Source organism: Equus quagga, chromosome 14 (assembly GCF_021613505.1).
Source record: "Equus quagga isolate Etosha38 chromosome 14, UCLA_HA_Equagga_1.0, whole genome shotgun sequence".
NCBI lineage: Eukaryota > Metazoa > Chordata > Mammalia > Perissodactyla > Equidae > Equus > Equus quagga.
Genome location: NC_060280.1, coordinates 38,648,251 through 38,674,409, shown reverse-complemented (window position 1 = coordinate 38,674,409; position 26,159 = coordinate 38,648,251). Strand labels below are relative to the sequence as shown.

Genomic DNA, 26,159 nt, shown 5'->3' with positions numbered 1-26,159 from the left:
TGCAAAGCAGTCACTGAGATAGCTGTTAGTAAAGATTCCTGGGCCCCATCTTCAGAGATTCTGGTTTAATACATCAGGAGTAAGGCCCAGGAATGCAGTATCCTCATTGTGCCATTCTAATGTTCTGGAGGGAGCTCCTTGTTTAATACTCCTTGAAAGTTGTTCTAACTCCTGAAATCCCCTAAGTCTAACTTATATCTTGGGTATAAATCCCCTCTAGGGTTTATGAGTGTACCAGTGGAGGGGTGGAGTCGTAAAATCAACATCGTGTATCTTCCTGGAGTATCATCTTTATGCAAAGATTTGAGAATAGGAGAAAATTGATATTTAAAAGGTAACATGGGGGGCCGACCCAGTAGCACAGTAGTTAAAAGGTAACATGGATCAGAATGCAAAATTCACATGAATTTTTTAAATAAACCAGAGACTTCAAAGAAATTTCCCAGTTTGGTCTACACTCCTCACTTGCGGGAGTCTACATTTACCTTCCTTTACTGTGATAGGGCATCTTTGGCAGAATATCTTAATTAGGATGATTTACATTATTACCCCCCCCCAAATGTTGATATAAACAGCTAGTGGTGTGGAAAGTATAAATACAAAGTGTCTTTTTAAAAGATAATGTGAGTGGTTAAATGATAATTCTTTAAGCATTCTCTTTTCTTATTTAGAAAAGCATTTCTATGTTGCAGATGAACTGTCTCATGTTGAGCCTGAGCCATTTCAGGTGCCAGATCGCAGTTCTCGAGACCATCAGCAAGGTAAGCCCCCTCTCCTCAAAGCCCTAAAAGCTAAGACACGCTCTGGTCTAAATGCCACTGAGATAAGGAAGACAACTGATGATTCCATATCTAAAGTCCTAGACTGGTTTAACCGAAGTTCTTATGCAGATGACAATAAGTCATCTCTCCAACATCCCCAAGACATAGAGCCCAAAGGAAAAACAGACTCAAAATCACAGATTGCTACTGCCTTGGTGACAGATGACACTGGTCTAAAAGAAAATGGGTCAAAGGCTCTATTATCTGCTGAAGTTGAATTGACACCTATGGGATCTGATTCAACGTTACAGGTAAAGGGAAATATGCTGTCTTCTGGAAATTGCCAAGATAACAATGTGAATCTAAAACCAAAATCTATTAATTTGTCCCAACAAGGCAAAGAAGGTCCAGGCATATTGCAGCCATTTGAAATATATGGTCCAAATCAAGGAAGCAAAGCTCTGGACTATAGCCAAGGTTCAAAAAACACAGGAGAAAGAAGTGGGGTACTTCCCCCAACCAGTAACTATTCCTACGGTGCTCTCAAAGGATCTGATGGAGAAGACCAAGTTCTATGCAATGTTAAGGATGTTGGCAGTGAGGGAGAAGAAGAGCCTAAGCTTTGTGCTTATGAAAAAAATAAAGGAAACTCAGAAGTGAATTTTGATGCTTCAACCATTGTCGAAGAACCAAGTTTGAAAGACAACTCGAAGGCAGAGACAGAGAGCCAAGGAGGGAATACTTACATCCCCAAAGCTTCTTTAGAGTCAGAGAATATTGAGTCACCACCTGGGGCTGCCAATAACACATCTCCTTGGAAGAAACTGGAGGTCCAGCTACAAGAAGCTGGTGAGGTTCCCAAGAACCAAGTGCAAAGAGAGAAATACAAAAGAGTGAGTGAAAGAATATCCTTTTGGGAAGGTGAGAAAGCTGCTGCTAAGTTGACTCATAAAGAACCCACATCTTCATGCAGTCAGGAACAACCTTCTGCTAAAGCATATCAGCCTATGAAGTCTATGGACAGTTTATCTATGGGCCAGAGTGAATATAATCAAGTCACTGCCAAACGAGTGGTCCTAGAAGAGGATGGCCAAGCAGCCCATCTCTCCAGTTTTTATTCCTCAAATAAATCTAAAGAGACCAGGCCCCAAATATCAGGTCCATCCAAAAATTACCCCTCAGCTGACCAATCAAGTAAAGCGTCTCTGTTTCACAATAAGAAAAGCGAACCTATAAAAAGATTGCCAGTGGCAGACAGTTTGCATTATGAAAGGGACATTACCTTACCGGCCCTGCAACATCCTGCAAATGTTGGGAGTGAAAGACATACTCCTTTGGAGGAAGACAGATCTCTAATTGGTGAATCAAATCTCAGCTTTAAAGTTATGTCCCTAAAAGAAAGAACAGGTGAACCCAATACAGAACAGGTTTATAATCACTCTCAATTTGAGAATTTGAGAAAGTTTTGGGACTTAGGAGCCAATCCAAACAGTCAGGATAATGTTGAGAAGAATCCTACGACAACAAGCCAAAAAAATTCTGTGTCTTTTAATAGCCAGAAACACAAAGAATTCAGTGACATTAAATCATCAGGGAAAAATACCCATGAAATAGAGGCACTCCTAAGCCAAAAAAAAGTTCCGGCAATAGAGGAAGTAGAGAAATTAAATTCAAAGTGCACACTCCAGGTGTTACCAGATGAAACCACGTTTCCATTGAGACCACCCAGAAAGTCCAGTCATCAGTCGCCAGGAAATGAGTCATCAAAGGAAAACGTGGAAAAGAATATGGAATGGTTCATTACTCCAGTGTTCAAGAAAGAAAAGGATTACTCAGACCAAGAGATTCAAGAATCTATAGTGAAAACAACTGTTTTGTCTAAAGACTACAAAGACACTTTTAATGACAGCTTACAGAAGCTGCTTGCAGAAGCTTCGACACCAGCAATCCAACCTTCTGGTGGAAAAGTTCATGGAAAACGAGTGCTTGAACCAAGTGTCTCTGAAAATATGACATGGCCTCGAAAAACAGATTTTGCCAATACTGAGGAAGAAGCTAAAGCACCTAAGGAGATCATTAATGAGCATGTAGACAAAACAGTAGCTCCTCCAAAGGTCAATCCAAACACTTTGACTGCTAGTCTAGACAAATTCTTGAAGGAAGCAACTGGAACTTCATCCTCTCCCATGCAAACCATGTTGGAATCTGTTAGCACTAGGTTCAATTCTGAGCCTGAAGAGAGTAGAGTTTTTGAAAAAGAGATAGAACAGAGTTACCACACATCAGCCTATCAGAGAGAGGAAGAAACTTTGGGAAATACGGCTCTCCCCCAGAAAGCTGAAAGTGGTGAGTGCCAGCTAAACATGGAGAGCTTGTTTCAGATGCCTACAGGTTTTCACCCATTGGATCAACCATCCTATCTTCACAGAAAGGATTCTTTTGGGGATGTGGCCAACACTCCCCAAGATATGCCTTCTTCCTGGGATGCTCATCTTGCTCCCCAGGATGAGGCACTACCTTCTCAAAGGGAAATTTCAGAGACTGTAGAAAAAGTCATTCTTCCAACTCAAACGTGTGTTGAATGATGTAAATGCTGTATTACAGAAGCTACTTAGAGAAGCTTGGTTGAGTTATCCAGTTGGGAGGGAAGTAGTTCCTGGAGAAGTAAAAGCAGAATTTCCTGAAGGAGTACAGGCAGGAGGTAGCCCTAAAAATTCTCTGGGAGTTATTTCACCATGGGCTACAATGGACATCATAGTTCCAAACAGCAAGGATTTTTATTCCTTCAATGTAGTTCCTGATAAAACTCATGCAGTTGGATCATATTTAGCTGCCCAGATGTCTCCATCAGAGCAAACCCTTAGCTCCGGTCCGACTGTTGCTCAGTATGGCAAAGAGTTACCTCAGGAAGTGGTAGAAATTGTGAGGAAAACAATTATTCCATCTAAATCAGAGCTCCTTGAATTCAGTGCTGGCTTAGAAAAACTACTGAAGGAAACAATTGAAACCCCTTCCTCAAAATGTGAAAATGATACAGGGACTCTTTCTCCATCAAAGTTAATAGGCAGTGCTGAGGTGCCCAGGCAAGCTGCTCCTGAATTCCATCCTGAGGAAATAAAAGAAACAGTAAAAAACTCTGGGGCTCCATCAATAACTGAGAGTGCTTTTGATGTTGGTTTTGAGAAACTCCTTAAAGAAACATCTGAAATTCCTTATCAGTTCCAGGTGTCAGTGGAGGAGGAAATTCCTGGGACGGAGTCTTCACAGTCAGAGCAGGCCAGGTTCTTGGAGACAGTACCCCATTTTTACTGGGCAGCTTCAGAGGCCTCTAAAATGAAGCTTAAGAGTAATGTTTTCAAATCTCAAGTCAACCAATGTGATAAAGTGATGAGAGGAGACGAAGCTGTGACTGATTTATCAGTAGATCTCTGTGATTCTGAAAGTGGGGTTGAGATCGCTGGAACCCCACAACTTTATGTGGACCATGAAATAGGGACTATTGAGACTATAAAACCCCCAGAGGTCAGGGATAGTGAAAGTGAGGTGGCAGGGGTTTGGAGAAGGAGCTTTTCAGGAGCATGGCTTTGAAGAGGTTCCTGAAGCAATTAGTATGTCCAGAAATAGGCAACCCATTTCTCTCCTGACGAACAATGAAAACCCTACAAAACCAAGTAAAGTTGAATTGATTCTGGTATCACCATATAAGAGACAAGAGAAAGAGGAAGAAAAAGAAGGTTTCTCTGACTCTGATTTTTCAGGTGGAAACATCAGTTCTAATGCAGAAAGCTGGAGAAATACCTCCAGTGAGCATTTTGAAATTTTTAACCCATTGGTTAATGAGTTGATTTATGGAATGCTGATGTAAAGGATGATATAGTTTTTAAAATTGAGATTAATCTGACACTCCCACATACTAAATTCTTATCACTTAAGTTCTCCCCAGGCTTTCTTCATAAAAAACTACATTTCCTTTTATATTTTTCAATCAAATGAGTTACATAGAGAAGGCTTTATACAAGGCAGTGGTTCAGAATCTGACTTTATTCTCAGTAATCAACAACAGAACTTTTAGGTTTCAAAATATTTTTTAAAGAACTTTTTGGGTTTAGAAAGTACCTCTAAATCATCCAAGCTAGTTTTCCTCCTGGAAATAATTGGAATTTCTTTCTCAATTGGCAATCCACACAGAAGCTTCTAGTAAGATTTGTGGCAAGAAATTGCCACAAATGGGCTCAAATTTCCTTTTAAGGAGCAATATTTTACCACAGTAGCAGCTAAATATCAGGAACAAAGTGCAAGGCTGGAACTTTCTTTCCCTCAGATACAACGTGTTGTGGTATTTTTGTTGCCACCCTCTCCTTCTCGTTTTCAATTATCTGTAGAATCCCCTTCTAGAGCATGACTTTGGTCAGATGACTTCACCTGATTCCACCTAAGGGCATTGCCTGGCCTGCTGCATTTCTTTGACTCCAGTCTTGGCTAAGTGGATGAAGATCTTAATCGATACCACATTCATCTAAGTGGACTTTGGGGTACTGGTTTCAGTCAGGCTATAAAACACAGGGCTTGTCTCAGTTTTCTATTCTGATCAACAAGAGCATTTTAGCAGAGAAACCCAGGAGCAAATAGGAATGAGAAGTTACTTGACTAGAGGGATGAAATGATAAAGGATGCTCTCTGGCTGGGAGATTTTAACCAAAGTTGCACAACAACTAGTACTGATCGCCTTCCTAGTAGGTTAGCAGAATTTGTCATTTTCTAGCTCCCTCAGTCTCGATGGGAATAAATAAGCTTTACTTGATGGCTGACTTATGAGGTTTGGGTTCCTTTGCAAGTAGCTGTAGAGCCTCTTCTTGAAAACTCACCAAAGATTCCAGCTTTGAACTTAATTAGTCAAGTTGAAGCCCCTTTAACAAATTTTTCTGGTAAGAAAAGGAAAGTGAAATACCAGTCTCAAACCAGACATACACAAGAGTATAAGTCGGCATGTTAAAACTCATTAAAGTGGACTTTCACTAAACGACTACAGGAGTTACTAGGGTAAACTGACCCACAGGAGGAGGAGGGCTTATAAATTTGCACTTACTCAGGAGACTAATGCCTAATGTGCATAGCTATGTTTATAGTATACCAGCCTAACGGGTTGAACAGCAGAAAGCTTTTCTAAAAATGACATAAGCAATATTAAATAACCCCCTAGACAGAGCCCATGTATTTTGAAATTATAAGCCAAGTAAGAGATATAGAATGGCACAGTCATAGTTTTATATCCTCTAACCTAAATTATTATTTTAAAACAAATGCATGGGGGTGAAGTGAGAGTAGGGAGGAAACTGACTAAAAGGTCACCATAATTTTGGTGAGTAACCTGACATTTTTGACTTGTGGCTGAGCTCTTAACCAACCAATACCTCAACATCCTCCTTAAAAAAAAGGGGAGGGGGCTGGCTCTGTGGCCTAGTGGTTAAGGTTCAGCACACTCTGCTTCAGTGGCCCAGGTTTGGTTCCTGGGTACAGACCTACACCACTCGTTGGTAGCCATATTGTGGTGGTGACCCACATACAAAATAGAGGAAGACTGGCACAGATGTTGGCTCAGGGCAAATCTTCCTCAAGCAAAAAGAGGAAGGTTGGCAACAGAAGTTACCTCAAGGCAAATCTTCCTCAGCAAGAAAAAAAAATGGGTTCCATAGTCAAATACGTCTGGAAACACTGAGAGATTATGCACATTATTAGTATATCAAAGTTTCTGAGAAGATCTGTAGTAAGAAATCTTTAAATTTGGACACAGAGCATCCCAAATCTAATTCATCTTAGAGTCCACTTGCTATAGAATGTCTATTAACATGGGGCAGAAATGGGATGCATTTCAGGAAAGTATTGTCTGGAGAAATGGTTCCCAAATTCATTGACTCATTAATGGAAGCATTCGTTGATTTAGCAAACATTTTTGAAGAGCCTATTGCCAGCCACAGTTCTAGGCACTGAGAATACAGTAGTCAAGAGTGATAGTACTCAGACCAGGGCTTATCCATGATGGAGTTTTCACTGTCACAATGGAAAAATTAAGGACTGTCTAGACAAATTTTTTTGTACCATTAGTTGTATTTAATTTAAAGGGCTTTTCTTATTCTGAGGTTATGCCCTTTTTCTTTTTTTCAATTTTGGTCCTTAAAATGCCTTTCCTTTTATAAAATAAAGGCATCAGTAGATGATAAGAGTCCCTGCCTCCCTTTAGAATGCCTTAGTAAAATAAAAAGTTGACTACCTCATGTCATTTCCCAACATTTTGTTGGAAATTTTATTAGCTCATGAAACCCAAAAAGCCTACATCCATCTGGAGAATTCACCCATCTGTGTCCCCGATTATACACAGATGTTAAACATCCGAATCTTGCCTTCAGCTAATTTTTTTAATGCTCCTAAAACCATTTTGTGGCTGTCTTCAAAAGCTGAAAGTGAAATGGAAAGATTCAAAATCTGGCACAGAATAAATTATGCGCCTAAAATAGAGGTGTAGAAGACTAAGAAATCATATTTCTATTAACGTGGTAATCTTGTTTCTGTATGATTTATGCTTGCAAATACTTCTTAGCCAGCAAAACTATTTTTTAAAGGATATACTAATAGTGGAGAGATTTTATTTTCTTCTGTGAAGTTCTTCATAGAGTAAATAAAAGTGTGGAAGCTTATGGCATAATGCCTCGTTTCAACCTATCATTTCAATGTTCGTTGGCTATTAAGTGTTTGGGTGGTTTTTTTTTTTTTTTTGGTATTGTGCAGTGTTCATCGGTTTTGTCTTGTAACAGGTTCAGAAGAAGAACCCAGTCCCGTTTTGAAAACTTTGGAAAAGCGTTCTGCTAGAAAAATGCCTTCCAAAAGTCTAGAAGACATTTCATCAGATTCATCAAGTGAGAATAAAGTTTGCTCCACTGTTCATGCCCCCATCTAAGCTTAAAAATGCTTATGTGTTCTCCTTTGGCCTCACTGCATGCTGTTGTGCACTGAAACCCCTATAGGGGGCAGCAGTTAACAGATGAGAATAACCTTTCCCAAGTGAGCTGAGGAGGCTCACCCTAAAGTGGCTAGAACTTCGCTTTTAAAATAATGCACAAGGTTTAGTTACTAGAGCACTAGGTTTCCTCGAATTAAAGAATCCCACTTTGAGTGTTTATTCAAGTACAGTGAGTTTTAAAAGACTGTGGTAGCTAGTGGTTCTAGCAGTAATATCTAACATTTGTCGAGCACTATGTACCAAGACTTGGCTAAGCATTTTACTTGCATTATCTCATTTAAGTGGCATAAGCAGCCCTGTGAGGGATGAATTGTTTTTATCCCCATTTTACAGATGAGGAAAATGAAGGTCAGAGAGGTAAAGTAACGTGCTTGGTGTCACACAGCAGAGCTGAGACTCAAAATCAACACACTATTATCAAGAGCATTTATAAAGTGACTATGTTCTTTACGACAATGTTGGATGTCTGAGGAATTTTTCCTGATACACAGATGGAATAGTCCCTGACTTCAAGGACTTTCCTTTCTCTTTTGTCCCTTCTTTTCATGCATTTCTTTTGGATCCTGGAACTATAAGTCCAAAGACTACCTGACACACGACACATTAGGCACACTATTCCCCATTGGCTGCTGCTTTAATAGGGGAAGGATTTCTTGACTACCAACATAAAGCAAAATGTATGTAGGGACCTGTGAGCCAGACAAATGGACTTAGAAGTCACAACTTCTAGGGTTTTTGTTCTTGTTGTTTTTAAGCTAAGATGCACCCCTGGGATTGCAGATGGTCATGAGGAAATTTGCTGAGTGAAAGTTAACCACTGCCAAACTCATGATTAAAAATTGACCATTGTCATATTTGGAATATTTGTTATGCATCTGCAATTAAGACTAGAAAGTTAGAATTTAAAAAGGCAAAGAAAAAGCCACTCCACTGAACAATTCCTAAAATTCAGAGATTCCCAGGGCTCTGAAGACAATGTTCTCAATTTGGAATGAAGTCCTAACCCTACCAAAGATCTTGGAATCTCAGGGTTGGAAGGGACCTTGAAGGTCACCCATACCAAACTTCCCCCAATGCAAGAATTCCCTCTAAAGCCTCCTCAACAGGTGGCCAACCCCCACATCTGCCTGAATACTTCCAGAGAAGGCGAGTCCAATCCTTTGTTGGACAGCCCCAATTGTTCTTCCTGATGTTGGTGATGGGCCCTGAGAAAAAAACCTCAGCAACTATTGTCCAGTTTGGAAAACCCCTTGCCTGTGAAGCATGGGGCTATTTCCATGGTGCAGCTTTAAAGTACTCAGGAATGTGTAGGGTTAAAAAAAAAATCACCATCAGCTGACGGGTATTCCTGCACGCTCCCTTCCAAATACCGATACCCACTCTCACACTAGCCTGCCAAGATTCCACTTAGCAGCTGGTCCCCAGTTACATGTCTTCAGTTGACTTCCCAAGCAAGGCTCCCAGAGGCGTACACAAATGATGATGCACGCACAGAAATATTTGTTAATGACCATGGGCTTGAGAAGGTGTTAGTCATGGCTAGCATCTTAACCTTTGCAGAAGAATAGAGAGGCTGTTCCAGTGCTGTGCTTTCTCCTGCTGCCAGCCGATTGCTTGCTCTGAGCTAACCCTCTAACCCCTGGGAGTCCGTGTGCAGCAGTGTGCTGATGTAAGCTGCATCGGAGCTGAAATGGGAGCTCCCGCTATGGCACTGGCTCAAGTAGCTAATCTAAAGAGAAAGTATTTTGGGGAAGACATCTTGGTTGCACCCCTCACTGCATCTTGACTAATTGCTTCCAACTCCAGGGGCTTCCAGGGACAATCTCGTTGTTTTTTCTCATCAAGGGTCAGCCGTGTTAACCATTTGTTAATTTCTCCTGAACAGATCAAGCAAAAGTAGATACTCTGCCAGAAGAATTAGTACGTAGTGCTGAAGATGGTAAATATCTTTATGTATTTGCATGTCTGTCTGTGTTTTAGGTTCTGGGGTGGTTTGGGCAGTCACCGAGATGCAGCTGTTGGATAAATAGAAGAACGTCATTTGTCACTATGTGATGAATGGTGCCTAAGTTATAAAATGGTTTCGACTTGGTGCATTTAATGCTAACTCTTTGTATTCCTAAGGCTTCTGCTGGTGATACTGTTGTGAGGATCTCATCAGAGACCCTTGGGAAGTGAAGGTTTCTATAAATAGGAAATTGTATTTCTATGAGTATAAGCTGATTTTTGCTACTCTGACTTGCAGAACTCCTCGGGAAGGCAGCAAAAGTGGAGTGGGCTCCTGGGTTAAGTTATTCCTGTATTTGATTCTCAAGTCTCAGCATTTAGGTCTCTCTGGACATAACTGGTTAAGTTTTAGTTTCAAAGGAAAGGGTCTCAGAACAAGAGTGGGGATCCTGCCTCTGTTCATGTAAATAACTGATTGTAGACCGAGGGTAAAATGAACTGATTCTAAATACTAAGGAGCCAGAAGATCTGGAAGCTTGTCAATGGATCAGGTATTACTTGGTTCAGTTATAAAATGAATAGGAAAATAGTACCTTGATGTGGGGAGTGATGGAAATGAGTCTGATTTTTATAGTTCAGCATTTATGCAAATGTATAATTTATATTTGTATGCTGCTGTTTTGTTTTCTAAATTTCCTTCACTGTAAAAATAAAAATGTATATTAACTCAGCTTTCCCACATAAAACGTGGCAACAGAGCTCCTCAAAAGTCATTCCTTACTTTTATGTAATAGTTTTGTCTTTCTCATTTTATGTTTACAACCACCTCATTGAAGTAGGTGGGGCAGGGATTTTTATCTTCGTTTTACAGATAAGAAAAGCTCAGAGAAATTAGGTGACTTGGGTTGGATCCCATAGCTAGTCAGTCAGTGGAAGAATGGGGACTAGAATCTCAGCTTCATTACTCCTAGTCCAGTGCTCCTTCATTTTCCATGCTGCAGCTTAGTGAATTAGAGGAAAGGTACTCAAGGTTTCCTGTGAGGGAAGTTAGACGTTTAGTTGAACAGGAGACCTTAATGAAGAGTCACACTGGGAGTGGATGAAAGCAAGCTGAAAAGCTGTCAGATGTATTCTGCCCTCTCAGTTGTGAAACTGACATTTGAGCTGTACTTTCATGTCTCTTTAATCCTTCTGTTAAAATGGTATTTATTCTCCATGTTGCTCTTCTGAGTAGATCAAAAAGCAGATCAGGAACAAGATACAAATGAATGCATACCAGGAAGTGAGTAGCAGTATCTTTCTCATAAATGACTAAAAGTTGCCACTCTACATGGTGCTAAATATCCTGAAATAACTAACCCCATTAATAACACAGCATTTCTTATTGGTACTAAACTCTTGCAGCTCACAAAACTATTTCATTCTGACAAGGGTTTTATTAAAAACATTTACTACTGTCTATGTTAAAAGATTAATTTGTGGTTCCACTGAGGGAGAGTTATATATTTAAAAAATTTATATATATATGTGTTATATATATATTTACATGTTATTGCTGAGTATTATACTTTTGTCAATCTGTCTGCTCTTTGAGTCTTTGCTTAAAATGAAGTTGGCACCTTCTAATATCACTTGGCTTTTATGTTTCAGTATGATTATGAGTATTAGATCTCTTGCGGCCTTTATACAGGACTATAGATATGAAGCAATTTATAATTTATTTAGACCTAAGAAAGAACTGTACTTTGACAGTTAGTATGTAGTATGACTGTATATGCCTCTATTGTATATGTATATCTATAGAAGCAAATTTTATTATGTCCAGGGTTTAAGCTGAGTTTCAAAACTGGACTCAAACAGTATATATTTGATATAGAAAGCAAGTGAACATCTGAATCTTAAGAAATAAATGTATGCTTGTGATAGCTAATGTCCATCAACTAATTAACATCCACCACCAAGCAAAGATAATGATTGTTCACTCTTTTCTGTTTAGTCTTAAGATTGCTGTGCTTAACTGTGACTACTGTCTTGAGGACAAATAGCTCATTAAAAAGGTGTTTGTGGGGACTGGCAAAGCATGCAGATACTTGTGTGTGTCTTCTTATCTTCTTACTTGCAGTCAGTTTCATAATCTTGGGCACTGGAAGTAGAAGATAATGATGCACATGCCTGCCTCAGGAGTCCACAGCGTTTTTAATAACAATGCCCCAAAAGTCTGTGGATGTGCTAATAGGTCTTAAGGAGAAGATCAGCTGAATGAAGGAGCCATTAGATGGAGAAACAAAGTGCTGATGCTCGAAGGCAGTGACATCTAGTCTGAAATCTGAAACTTCCCTTATGAGGTCCTCCTGCTGGAGATAAAGGTGCTGAGCTTTGGCACATGACCTGACAAATTCTTAAGAACCTAGGGAAACAGACAATCCAGGCTTCGTCCTTGGTGTGTGTTCTCTGTCTGGTGGCTGCAGAGGAAACAAGACTTCTGTCCCTTGGGGGTGTTGGGTAAAGAGGCTTTTCCAGTTGCTTTTGGACTGGCAGATACTTAAGTTTGGGCATCTTATTGTATCTTGCTATGTTTTGTTTCACATTTAGCCTGAGAAGTGAAAATAAAACATAGACATAGATGTATATGGCAATATATCTGTCTCTTCAATTGTGACCTCCTAATTAGCTTAGTTATTGGTCAAAGCAAATAGGCTAATCATGTACTGAATTCTAGATAAATTAATTTCTCTCTCTTTTTTATGGTATTTTTCAAGATGACTCTTAATGCCTAGGCTGAGATTATTTCTTTTTTCTAGTGAAGAGTGTATTCTTATCTCAAGACAAAATGAAATATGTGATCAAAACATAAATAACTAAAGCCCAATAAATGTAAAACTGACTGCATTTGAATAACGGATGATGTATTCTTTGGAAATAATAGGGACAAGTGTTATGAGAAAAGGTTTTTGCATACTCATTGGGCATACTCTGCCATTACAGGACCTAATCTTACACTGCGTCAGTATAAGTCACCAGAAAACACACACACACACATTATTATTTAATGGGAAATGATTAAAGCAGGCATTATCTTGTGAGACACCGTAAGTGTATCTTGAAACATTTGTGAGCCTAAGACTAGGTGAGAACTACTATGTGAATAAGCAGATATTTAATATATGCAGTTCAATTTTCAGTTTTCCTTCATTAGATTTCTTTTAATTAAAGATGAATTTAGCTAATGCTTAGGGCTGAATTTGAACTTTTTGCGTTATATATAGAAATATAATTTGATTTTTATCTATGTGTTTTCAAGTCAATATATTTGTTTCACATTGAAAAGATAATGTAAAGGTTCTCTGTCAGATAATATTTATTCGTTTAGCAAATATTTATATAGGGCCTACTATGTTCCAGGTACTGTTCTAAGTGCCTTGAAAAATATTAACTCATTCAGTACAGGAGCTCTGATTCACCGTAAGAAAAGCTAAATCTTTATGATTCTTAGGCAAAGAAGAAAATACTTTTCTAACTAAAGTTACACAAATTAGGAATAGAATTCATCATCTTATTCTGACTTCCACAAATATACTTACTGTACCAGCAAGAAACCATAGGCTACATTTTCAAACTAAATTCTTAGAAGATCCTAACTGGAATCATTCAAAACTGGCCTTGGGATATCTCTACTGAGCATTCTCTGAGTTGACAGATATATAAATAATTTGTATTTTCAAAAAATAGTTTTGAAATTATAGTCTTTCATAATTCTGAATGAGAAATGCTATCAGAGAAGTAATCTCCATACTCACTAAAGAAGCAGACCTTCTGTTGGACGCTCAAGAGCCAGGATACTTTTATGACTGAGTTGTGTACAACAATCCTTGCTGTCCAATGAAATAGTTTTTCAGCCTGCAGCATGTTAAAAATATATCTCAAGGAGATGAACCAATAAATTACAGATCTTGTGGTTCAAAGTTCTGATGGGAAAACATAACTTAAAATTAATTCACATTGGCAGTATGTTTTAATATAATTTGAATCCAGCTCCAGTTCAGTAAAAACTAATGGTTTTTAAATTGATTTTTATTTTCTATTTGGTTCAACTCCTTGCTAGTTTTCTATATATAATTTTTGAAAACTGCATGTTGCTTACCTTATGATCCTGTGCATGTGAAGTACTGAGCCTTTAACTTTTTTACAAAAACGTCTCTGTTCATAGATGAAAGAAAAGTGTGTTTTCAACATATGCCTTATGTTTGTCTGACAATTGTAAGGATAATTTTGAATGGAAATGCTGCTGTTTAGTTTCCACAGTGCCTTCACAACCCGATAATCAGTTTTCCCACCCCGACAAACTCAAAAGGATGAGCAAGTCTGTTCCAGCATTTCTCCAAGATGAGGCAAGTTTGTCTTTTGTGCTTTTAGAAAAATGGAACCTAATAGGTGGGTTTGCTGTGCCAAGGTTGGTATGTTTGTATTCTGCCGTGGCAGAGACCAAAGAGGTCAGCAGGACTGACCCTTGCTTTTCATATCAATAGAGGTAGTGTTGTTGATCCTGGAACAAGGCAAGGCATGTCTCATTTGACTCAAACAGTAACGCTTTTTGGTAGTGAAGTCAAATTGCATAGATTTGGGAATGTGACTTTTGTATCAAAGTGGGTACAAAATAAGAAATCCAGACAGAAATATGTTGGCATGAGCTGACTACTCCTCTGTAGTTTAGAATAGAGTTGATTTGTGGAAGTTGAGTCTCGGTAGCATGACTAGCTTGAAAACATTTGTTAAAATAATATAGTAACAATGACATAGCAAACTCTAGAGCTATCTACTGAGTGTAGGCACTTTACCTACATTGTCACATTTAATCTTCCAACAACTCTGAGAGGTGGACACCATCATTATCCCCAGATGTTACAGAAAAGCAAACTAAGACTAAGAGAGGTGCAGTACCCTCACTCAGCTAGAAAGGGGTTGAACCAGGACTGGAGCCTAGATCTGGCTCCCGTGCTGTTGACCACTGTACTGACTATCTCAAGCAAGAACATGACTATTATCTGCTATTCACTGAGTATGCAGTAAGTACCAGGAACTTAATTATTCATTCTGATATCTAACTCTCATTAACTAAAGGTGGTATTTTCTACATTGTATAAAAGAGGAAAGAGCCTCAGAGAGGTTAAGTAACTTTTCCCAAATCCAACAGCTACTAAAAAGTAGATCTAGGACTTTAATTCAGGTCCTTCGACTTAAATAAGATTCTGTGTTCTTGCAGTCAGGTGGTTAGGAGCCTGACCTTTGGAGTCAGACATTTCCAGTCCTGGCTTTGCTACTAATTTGCTGTGTGATTATGGACAAGTTCCTTACCTTCCCTGAGTCTGGTTTCCCAGTACCTACATCATTAGGTTGTGAGGAGTTAGTGAGATAATGCAGGGAGAACATATAGCACAGTGACTGACTCACTGAGTCTCAGTTTTAATGTTAGCTGTTACTGTTTGTGGTTTTAGTCTGATTTTTGATGGTGAAATAAAAAGCTACATCCTCAAGTGTTCTCTTAGTAAATGGAAGGTGATGAAAGTTCTGGATGACACATAAATTACATCCCTCAACCACCACTTCCTGTGCACCCTTCTGTCCATTCTAGGGCCTTAGATGAACTGTATCTGCAAATATTTAGCCAATACATATGCTTATTAAGAGCCCACAGTACAGTTCCTTTGGAAAGAATCACTCCTTCTTTGAAACTAACTCATTAGCTGGAAGCCGGTGGTAGGCACCTCATGGAGTTCCTGTGGTTTTAAACCTTTGTAAATATGCTTTGGTCTTGGTTAGTCATATGAATGAACGATGTAATAATTTAAGAGGCAAATGATAGAGGTTTCCTCTTTTTATTTTTTGTCTTCCCTTCAGTTTTAACCTGCTGCCTCATAGCTCCACACAAAAGAGAGTCCAAATCATTTGAGTTTGTGCATCAGAGATGCCAAATTAAGCTGTATCATTTTACCTTACAAAGTACATGGCGTTGCACTTAATATTAAAGGAAGTGGAGATGAAGTCAGGCCTTGCTCCTTTGTCCACTGTCCCTTTGAGACTTAACATCAGTCACATTTGTTGAGTGCCAGCTATGTGAAAATCAGTGTTCCAGGTCAACAGGACAGGGTCTCATCCTTCCAATAAGTCACTAATGATCTGATGTACTAAGTAGAATGTAGTACATGCTGTAATAGAGAGAAATGGACAGTAAGCATGTGGGGAGAGTGTGTGACAACAGAGACATTAAAAAGGTATGGATTTTTTTTTTAATCCTTGAAGGAGGATTCTTTTCTCATCCATATAAATCATAAATTTTGTTTTTCTTTAACTCCTTTCTTAATCTGCATTAGAATTGGCATCTGTTACATTGATACATAATTGCATGGCCCTGGAATATGTTGGCATGAACTAACTCCCCCTCCGTAAAGGTGTTTCCCTAACCCCAGGAGCCACTGAACTGCTCCGTAAACCCTCTAACCCCAAAAGGAGCTCATTCTGAACCATGAATTTTTAAAGCTACCATCTAATAAACTTTAGATCTAAATATAATAAAATATATTATTGGCACTTTTCTTTGTTGACCTAGGTAAATATTTCCTGGAGCATATTTAAAATAAGTATCTTATTGCTTTTTTTTTTCAAAAATGTGTTAAAATCTACTCTGGGTAGAATGTATAATTATAGCAACAAAAAGACAAGCGCAATAGCACTATAAAAATACATGAGGTGATTTAAAAACTTTTGAATATAGGGGCTAGCCCTGTGGCCTAGTGGTTAATTTTGGCAGCCCAGGTTTGTGGGTTCAGATCCCGGGTGCAGACCTACACCACTTGTCAGCCATGCTGTGGTGGCAACCCACATATAAAATAGAGGAAGATTGGCACAGATATTAGCTCAGGGTTAATCTTCCTCAGGGGAAAAAAAATTAAATATATGTAACTTTTAGTTGAAACAGATCAGACTAGCATTAATTTTTCATAGTTTAATTGTATCTCAAGTAAAACATTTTACTTTGAGAAAAGTTAAGACCATGTTAACGAGAGGAATTAAGCATGACATTTTATGTTTTGACAGTAAATCTTAGACCTTTTATTGTCTGGGTACAGTTAGTTTCTCATACATATCAATAAAGTTCTCCAAGCAACATAAATATATAATATTAAGAGAGTGACAAGCTCATAGGTGTGCTGTCTTCTGTAGCACCTTGGGGCCACTTGGTAGGTGAAAAAAAATCACTTCGTTATTTCGGTAGCTAAGCACTCCTCTCCTCCTTAGGTGAGGTCCAAGGCAGACTACCCACCACATCCTGAATCCATTCCCTGGCAATTAACACTAGTATCCTTTGACCTTGGGAAATGTCATAGATCAGTGGGATACCATGATATTATCTTTATCTAAACCGAGATCTGATCTTGACTTATTCTGAATTTAAATTTTGTGTATATTATATGATGTTTTGTAGAGTGATGACAGAGAAACAGATACAGCGTCAGAAAGCAGTTACCAGCTCAGCAGACACAAGAAGAGCCCAAGCTCTTTAACCAATCTTAGCAGCTCCTCTGGCATGACGTCCTTGTCTTCTGTATGTAAACAAAGGCTCCGTGTTAATATCTCTCCGCTTCTGCCAACTTTGCTCTTCCATGCTCCTGCTCACTGTAAAACGGCCTCCTGTTGTATTTCTCAGATTCCGAGGGCACGAGCTTTTTCTCTAACCCACAGTTAGTTCTGGCTAGCTAAATCTTCCTTTTTCTTTTTTTTAACCATAAAAGAGTTCATATCCGTTATAAATAAATATGTTTTAGGAATGTAAGTACTTCAAAAATAAACCTAAACTACCACTAAATTTTTCTGTGTAACAAATGGGGTAACTATCATAAAGTCTGCTGATATCAGCTATGCTTTTATATACTGTTTACAGGTATGGAATTGTACCTCTCTTTTAGCAAGCCTGATGAATAAAAGTACTGATTCACATAAAAGAACAGGAGGGCTGATTCTTTGCCTTGTAGAAAGATTCAGATTAGGGTTTTAAAAGGAGAACTCCCTAACTGTCTAGAGAATTTGACTTTACGTGGAACTTCTTTCATAAAGTGAGGTAGCTGTGTGTGTGTAGTATGTGTGTAGAAATATATATATGTAATATATCCACATACACTTATCCAAATATTTCTCTGCTATACATACACATGCACCTGTCTCACCAGGTATGCTAGACAAATGACAAAGCTGAGCGTAAATTCTTACCAGCCCCGAATTTCTCAGACTTGTTTGTTTAAATCTATTTGAATTGCATTTCTGCTGATAGCAATCAAATGTATGGCCTTGGGAAGGCTTTAAACTCCCTTCATCAATCATCCATTTTCTACCCTTCCTGACCTCTAAAAGCGTATGGCTCAGTAAGCATTTTCCTGGATTCAGTGGATGAGTAACGTGGTAAAATTCCTTTTTAGTGCCTTGGAAATTTGATAGAGCAACATGTCACTGTGATTTGTGTGCCTGAGCTTTCTCACATCCTCTTTCTTTAACATTTTAAACACTAAGCATGCCTAAAAATGGAACTCTGAATGCCCTCTACCATAAAATCACCCTGCTTTGAAATGAGCTAGCATCTACATAACTTTGCATTTCACTTTTCATCTGTGTCTCTTAGAGGCAGTTTTTTTAAAACACTGGTCATGTCGTGTATATCACGTCAGGTTGCCTGTGTTGGTATGTCTTTCTGCCATATTAAATTGACTGCTTTTATATGCAAAGTAGAGAAATAATGGCAAGCAAGGATTATATCTGTGATCCTTGTGTTGGATTCAAGGGCCGGGTAGAGACAAACTCTGCATGTTTGCAATGCTTTCAGGTGAGTGGCAGTGTGATGAGCGTTTATAGTGGAGACTTCGGCAATCTGGAAGTGAAAGGAAATATTCAGTTTGCCATCGACTATGTGGACTCACTGAAGGAGTTGCATGTCTTTGTGGCCCAGTGTAAAGACTTAGCAGCGGCGGATATTAAAAAACAGCGTTCGGACCCGTAAGTACATTTTGGAGTCACTGCTTTCTTTTAGTTACTCTCAGCCTTGTAGAAATTGAGAGGGAAAGTAAGTAATTGAAGGGGGAGGGTATGTGTGTGACTGTGTTAAAAGGAATATATGAAAAGAAAACTTGGGGGAAATTGCTGTTTTATTTACTTTATAAATTCATATGCTAAACTTATTAAATTATAAAAATTCAGAGACGCACAAAATGTTTCAAGTTGGGAGGGACCTTTGAGGTCCTCTTGTCTGGTTCCTTCTTTTTACAGATAAGGAAACAAGGGCCAGAGAAGATAAGGGGGTCTGTTTACATAAATTCAGATGATCAGCAGCAAAATGAGAAATGAGGGCTTGAACCCCAGTCTCTTTCCACTCTCAAACTTTCGCTAAAGTTAGGGACATGTGGGGCATACTGCATAATGTTCAGTGGTGCAGAAATGGTTAAGATTCTAGAATGAGGTGGTTTCCATATTTAAATCATATTCTACAGAAGAACTTTAGAGGGAATTACCAATTCATCTTTGAAATAACAGGGTTAATTGCATTTCAGTTTATTTGCAGAAGTTGAATAGTATTCCCCATTTATCCCTATGCAGAAGTCTGATTCTTAATTATTTTGCAAGCATAAGCCCAATCGTTTTTGCTTTTATTATAAAAACAACTGGGCTCAAAGTCCTTTTTTATCTTTTTTTTTTTTACATTGACTATGGCTTGATTAGATGTGTGATAAGATTAATTTGCTTTTTCAAAAGACAGTAACAAAAACTTTTCAAAATCCTGCAAACACCAAAGCCTTTTCTTAATAGGAAACAAGGCCATAGAATTAAGCACTACACTAGAGACCTGTTGTGCCCCCATGCCCCATTAGGTAAGGCCAAAGGAAAAAAGGAATTCAGGAACTATCCCTTAAAAGTCTTCACGACAGGGGCTGGCCCACTGGTGCAGCAGTTAAGTTCGCATGTTCCGCTTTGGCGGCCCAGGGTTCACGGGTTCGGATCCCGGGTTGCAGACATGGCACCGCTTGGCAAGCCATGCTGTGGTAGGCGTCCCACATAGAAAGTGTAGGAAGACAGGCACGGATGTTAGCTCAGGGCCAGTCTTCCTCAGCAAAAAGAGGAGGATTGGCAGCAGATGTTAGCTCAGGGCTACTCTTCCTCAAAAAATCTTCACGACAATATAAAATTATCAATTCCACTGAAATCGCTTTAAACGTTTAAGTATAAAGGTATTGGTGAGAACATGTATTACTTACTGCTTTTCTCAGTGTCATGAAATAATTATTTCAGTCAATTTCCAATACATTTTTAAAAGTAGAGGTGGAAATATTACTTTTATTTTCTCTGACCTTCTTATCGGTTTAATTCTCTTTTTAGATATGTAAAGACATATCTATTACCAGACAAGGGCAAGATGGGCAAGAAGAAAACACTTGTAGTGAAGAAAACTTTGAATCCTGTGTATAACGAGATCTTGCGGGTATGTATGGACTCCCTAGCTAGGAAAATCCTAAATGATGACCTCTGCATTTAAATAGCCGTGTCTACTTAGGTAGTATGTCTACATAGTATCTCTACAGATGCAGTCAGTCCCCAAAGAGAAGAAGGAAAGGAATAAACATCTTCTGAGAAGTTACTTTGTATGAGACACTATACCATGAATATTATATGCGTTATCTTATTCACTCCCTATATAGCCTGCCAGGCAGGTATTGTTATCTGCATCTCACAGGTGAGACAAGAGAAATAAAGTGACTCAAGGACATACAGCTGATAAAGTTGAGCATTGCAACCAAAATGGTCTTCTAAAAGCGTAATTCTGATCCTGTTATTTCTCTGCGTAAAATCTTGTAGGATTCCCATTACCCTTAAGGTCAAGTCCATCCTTCTTAACATGCACACCAGTCCCTCCACAACCTGAGCTCCAGCCTGGTCTTTCCACTTTCATAGTCTTTGTTCAGGTTACCCTGATTCCTTTTTGTTCTTTGGAGGAACTACATTTTCTCACACAGCTAGGAATTTCTGTTCCTTCAGGCTTGAGTATTCTTTTCCACATTCTATCCCTAATTACCTGCTACAGCCTTAAATCCCTCTTCCTACGAGAGGCTATCCTTAACCCTTAAATTCCCCTCTATCTGCTGCCTCAGTTTCCTTGTTTTGTAATAGGCTATATTAACACTCAGCACTTTAACTACTGGTGTAATTGTCTGCTTTCCCATTAGACTGTAAGTTCCATGAGGGCAGGGACCAACTCTGTTGTTGTGAGCCCTTGGGCAAATGACTTAACATGCACTTCAGATCTGCAAAAGGGAGATAATAATAGTATCTACCTACCTACCTCAGTAGTAGTGAACATTAAAAGAGTTAATATGTGTGAAGTGATTAGCATACATTAAACACATAGTAAATGTGGACTGTTAGTACAGTGTCTGGGAGAGGTCCTCAAAAAATGTTTATTGGAAGGATAGAAGGATGGACAGATGAAGGGAAGGTATACCTAGCTCAAATACTCATATTCTTTTTTCCCCTAAAGTGTATCATGCTGCTTAGTCATTAGTAACAGATAATCTAAAACTAAAAATATAAGAAGTGTCATTCATTCCCTGTTTCTGAAAATTCTGTCCAAGAATTTGGTTATCCTCTGAGAAAAGAAGCACAATTAAATTAACCCTCAGTCACCCATGGGTGAATTTTCTGTAGCAAGTTTTTAATTACAGTCTGACTATGATACTCCTCAGTACCCTAGCTATTTCTAGGTCAGCTACTGCAACCCTATACTCAGGAAAAGCCAGCTAATTTAAATGGTAAACTCAGAGAAAGCCAAGTCTGCTATAACCAAAATGAACATTCAAGTAGTACGTCATAAAAGCCAAATAGAGATTATTTTTAGGTTGGAAGAACTATTATCCCTTCCATGATTATATATAATCAAGGATTGACTACATTTTAGGTGAAAAACTGTTAGGATGCCAAGTATTTTCCATTTGACCATAGGAAGCAGGAAAAAACAAGTATATCTTTTCTTGAAAAATACCGTGTCCTTGAAGGCTATCAATAGTAGGAAAGATTGTGTGTATTTGGGAGCAGGTGGTATATGGGAACTCACTGTGCTTTCTGCTCAGTTTTGCTGTGGATCTAAAACTGGTCAAAAAAATAAAGTCTGTTAAAAAGAATACCTTGTTCTCAGGTAGAAAACAGACCTTTGGATTAAACTTCATTTGTATTTTTAGACTGAATTTGATTTATGCTATATCTAGTTAGAACTAAAAACATCCAGTGAAAACTGAATAATTGGCCTTTGTTTTTAGAGAGCTATTACTGGCTATGATATTTGAGTCATAGCTTGCTTTTCCAGAGGGGGAAGGAAAATCAGCTTTTGTGAAAGATGGATTTTAGCTCTTTGAAACAAGACACTTAGAATAAGATGACTTTGCAATATTCTTGAGACTTGAAACCTAACAGATGAGAAAATCTGATCTACACAGATGACTTTTCATCTCAATGTCATAATTTTGGCATAAAGTAATGTTATTCACCACTTTAATTTCCTTCTTTGAACTGTAGTATAAAGTCGAAAAGCAAATCTTAAAGACACAGAAGCTGAACGTGTCTGTGTGGCATCGGGATACATTTAAGCGCAATAGCTTTCTAGGGGAAGTGGAACTTGATTTGGAAACGTGGGACTGGGAGAACAAACAGAATAAACAGCTGAAGTGGTACCCTCTGAAGCGGAAGGTAAGTTCAGAGTTTTTTGGTTGGTTGGTTTGTTGGCTGGTTTGGGACCTTGGGTATAGGAGAAAGCTACTATGAAATTGCATTTTCATTCAGAATGCTTATCTGTAGTTTGGGATCATTCTATCTTTTCACTCTATCCTATATATCTCTTATGCTTTTTTCTGTATTTTCTATTCTTTCTCTTTTTTTTCCCTCTTTGTGCTTCAGGCTGGCTATTTTTTGCTAACCTATTTTTCAGTTCAATAATTTTCTTATCTGCTATGTATAATCTGCTCTTACACCCATCTGTAGGTTCTCAATTATTATATATTTCAGATTTATATTTATATTTTCATTTGATTCTTCTTCTTCTTTTTTTTTTGGTGAGGAAGATTGGCCCTGAGCTGACATCTGTAGCCAATCTTCCTCTTTTTTGCTTGAGAAAGATTGTCACTGAGCTAACATCTGTACCAGTCTTCCTTTGTGTGTGGGATGCCACCACAGCATGGCTTGGTGAGTGGTGCATATGTCCGTGCTCAGGATCCAAACCCACAAACCCCTGGCTGCCAAAGTGGAGAGTGCAAACTTAACCACTATGCCACTGGGCCAGCCCCTCATTTGATTCTTTTTTATAGATTTCACTTCTCTGTCAAAATTCTCCATTTTAACATTTTCTTTAGGAATATATTAATCAAAGTTATTTAAAGTATATGTCTGAAAACTCCAATATCTTAAACATTTGTGAGTCTCTCATCTAATTTTTTATCTTAGTTTGGTCATTTGGTCCTTTGTTCTGGTATGCCTGTTCACTTTTTATTGCATGCTGGACATTGCATATGAAAAATTCTAGGGATAATTTAGAGAGTTTACTTTTGCTTCTGACACACAGAGTAGGGACAAACCACCTTAATCTAGTCTTGAAATGAACTGACTAGAAGCTGGGGTTCACTTTTCATGTGATCTGATCTAGTTTTTCTTTGCCTGTCTTCCTAGGCTGTGGCCCTTCAGGGGTTCCAACTGAAAGCCTTGGGAAGTAGGTCTCTAATTTTAACATGTATCCACTTTAACTGAAGTTCTTTAACTGAGGAACTTTTTAAAATACAGATTTCTGGGCCTTATTCCCAATGTTGCTGATTCTGTAAAATCTGGGCCCAAGAATATGCATTTCTAACAAGTTCCCAAGTATTGCTGATGCTGCTGGCCTGGGGACCACACTTTGAGAAACACAGATCTAGAGCATTCTAGAGGCCGTTCCTCCTTCACAGGCCATGGACTCCGATTTCTGTCTCCTCAGCCTGTGAGACTGCCAAAGCCCTGCTCAGCTTTTAGTCTCTTCCTGATGGCTGTTTATGCTCTCAGTTTGGCACTACTTAAAAATCGGCTGACGCCTCAAAGTGGAAAGCAGAGAAGAATGTCAACCTCTAACATCTTGTCCATTTGAGTCTTCTGTCTTAATAATTCGTTAGCACTTTCAAATAAATTTTTTTAACCCAGTTTTCTTTGTTGTTGTTTGTTCTTTCTCAGTGTGAGGTTGGTGTGAACCTAGCTATTCCATTTCCATCGTAGCTGGAAGTGATATGTAATAAATAATTAATATAAGCCATTATTTAGTATATGTACAATAAAACAGTTCCATTAAAGAAATGGTTCCCAAATATTGCATCAAAATCAGGTGAAGCACTTATTTCTAGCCCTGCTCAAGACTTGATGCATCTGAATTCCTCAGAAGGTGTCAGAAGCATCTCATTTTTAACTAATTTCCCTTATGTTTCTGATGGATAGCCATGTTTCGGAAATAAGGCTCTAAAGGACCAGAATTTGAAAGGAAAACCATCTCTCTTATACTTGGAAATAATAGATACACATTTTAAAATTATTGTCCGATCATTGTTATTCTTACAGGCATCTACTCATTTGGTCTAAAATAATCAAGTTAATGCAGCTTTGAAAATGTAATATTTGGCCCCCTTCCCCCCCATTCCCACACTCTTCTTACTTTCTTCAAATAAAGAGAATATAAATAAGTTGTTATATGTGCTGGCTGAATGACTAACAAAATGTATTTGTTTTTATAAAACCCAAAGCATCCAAGAACACCACTTCCATCTCCAAGAAAGCCATTCTGATTTCTCTGCTCTCTTTGAGACTAAAGGCTTTGAAATGTTTTCTGGGTATCCTGCAAAGTTTTCCAAGATACACAGTGTAGCTTTCCCAGATATAAAAGCAACAATCTGGCTCTGATGGGGAAGGAAGTGTTAATCCAGGGCGCTCATGAGTAATATGTAGTCCCAGAAATGGGGAAGATATGGTCCTGTAACAGAGTGACAGAGAAAGTAGTTTGTGCTTCACACCTGCTGACGTTTCTTCATTTTTCAGACAGCACCAGTTGCTCTTGAAGCAGAAAACAGGGGTGAGATGAAGTTAGCTCTCCAGTATGTCCCCGAGCCAATTCCTGGTATGTAATGATTTTCTGTCCACATTTATGCCTTTTCTTAACCCTTCTCCTCCCCAAGGATTTCTTTGGGTTCTATGATATTTTCAAAGGGGAAGCCCTAAACAAACTTATTAACTTAGTAATTGTATAGACCAAATGAGTCAATTCACAGTTGTAAACTAGAAAATTCTCATTTTTTTATTGCAGTAAAAACATATAAAACGTCCCATCTTAACCATCTTTACCCATACTGTTAGTAGTGTTTAGTATCTTCACATTGTTGTCAACAGATCTCCAGAACTTTCTTGTCTTATATATCTGAAACTCTATACCCATCAAACTACACCCTCTTTGTTCCCCTTCCCCCTAGCTCCTGGTAACCACCATTCTACTTTCTGTTTCTATGAGAAAAATTCTCATTTTTTTCAGTCCAGTTTACAGTCCTTGTTTTAACTTTCACCTCACTCTCCCAAAAGTTAATATCTGCACAATATGAATGGCCTTTCTTGTATTCAGAATTTGGACCTATTGGTAGTGCTGTGATAAGAATGGAACCTGAATGTTCTTTTTCACAGGTGGGAATTGGAAGAATTCATATGAAGCCCCTAAGAAATTAGAGCTCATTGGTCCTCCACTCTCAAGGTCTCATCAGGAGAGAAAACTTTTTCCTCAAGATTATTAATTGCATCCTTGATGTCAGGGCCTCAGGTCTGCAGTCCAGTTAAGGGGCAAGAGACTGGCAGGAAATGAATGCCAGCCCCCCTCTTATTTCCTAAGCAAGTTCCCCAAGTTATTCTCCTTAAGAATCTGTATGAATTTTATGACTCAAATCAGGGGTTGTAAACTTAAATGCTTTCAGTAACCAGGCAGTGAAGCTAGTGGGATGAAGGAAATAATGGATGGTGAGGGTAGTGATTAAACTAGAGAAAGGCATTCTAATTCAGTTATTAAAAAAGAAAAAGAATTGGAGGGCAAGCAAAACATATCTTTAGGTCAAATGGCTGCCAAACCACCATCTTGTTACTTCTGGATCTTTCTAAAAGGCAGTCTTTTATATATAATTTGTATCTATCATTTATGTCAACATGCATAGAGGTTCTGCCAGTCTCATTTCCCATTTTCCCTACTATCATTTCTTGTTGGTGGGGACCAGGGGGATGGTGTGTTGTGATGGGCTCCAGCTTGTCTGAGTTTTTGCTTATACAAGTTTCTCTTCCCTTGAATGACTTTCTCTTCTCCTCAATCTATCCAA

The 26,159-nt window shown here is 38.6% G+C and overlaps 1 protein-coding gene across 10 annotated transcripts in view; it reads left to right on the top strand.

Annotated features, from left to right (window-relative positions):
* Positions 1-26,159, top strand: part of SYTL2 (synaptotagmin like 2) — a 107,798-nt gene that overhangs the window by 76,897 nt on the left and 4,742 nt on the right. For 3 of the 10 annotated variants that reach the window (XM_046685120.1, XM_046685116.1, XM_046685117.1), the window contains exons 8-17: positions 693-761; positions 7,571-7,672; positions 9,662-9,715; positions 10,958-11,005; positions 14,017-14,111; positions 17,204-17,323; positions 18,593-18,762; positions 20,137-20,239; positions 22,324-22,494; positions 24,850-24,928. In XM_046685120.1, coding sequence (XP_046541076.1) covers positions 693-761; positions 7,571-7,672; positions 9,662-9,715; positions 10,958-11,005; positions 14,017-14,111; positions 17,204-17,323; positions 18,593-18,762; positions 20,137-20,239; positions 22,324-22,494; positions 24,850-24,928 — 1,011 coding nt within the window. The other 7 variants (XM_046685122.1, XM_046685119.1, XM_046685123.1 and 4 more) reach the window with 5 other exon arrangements.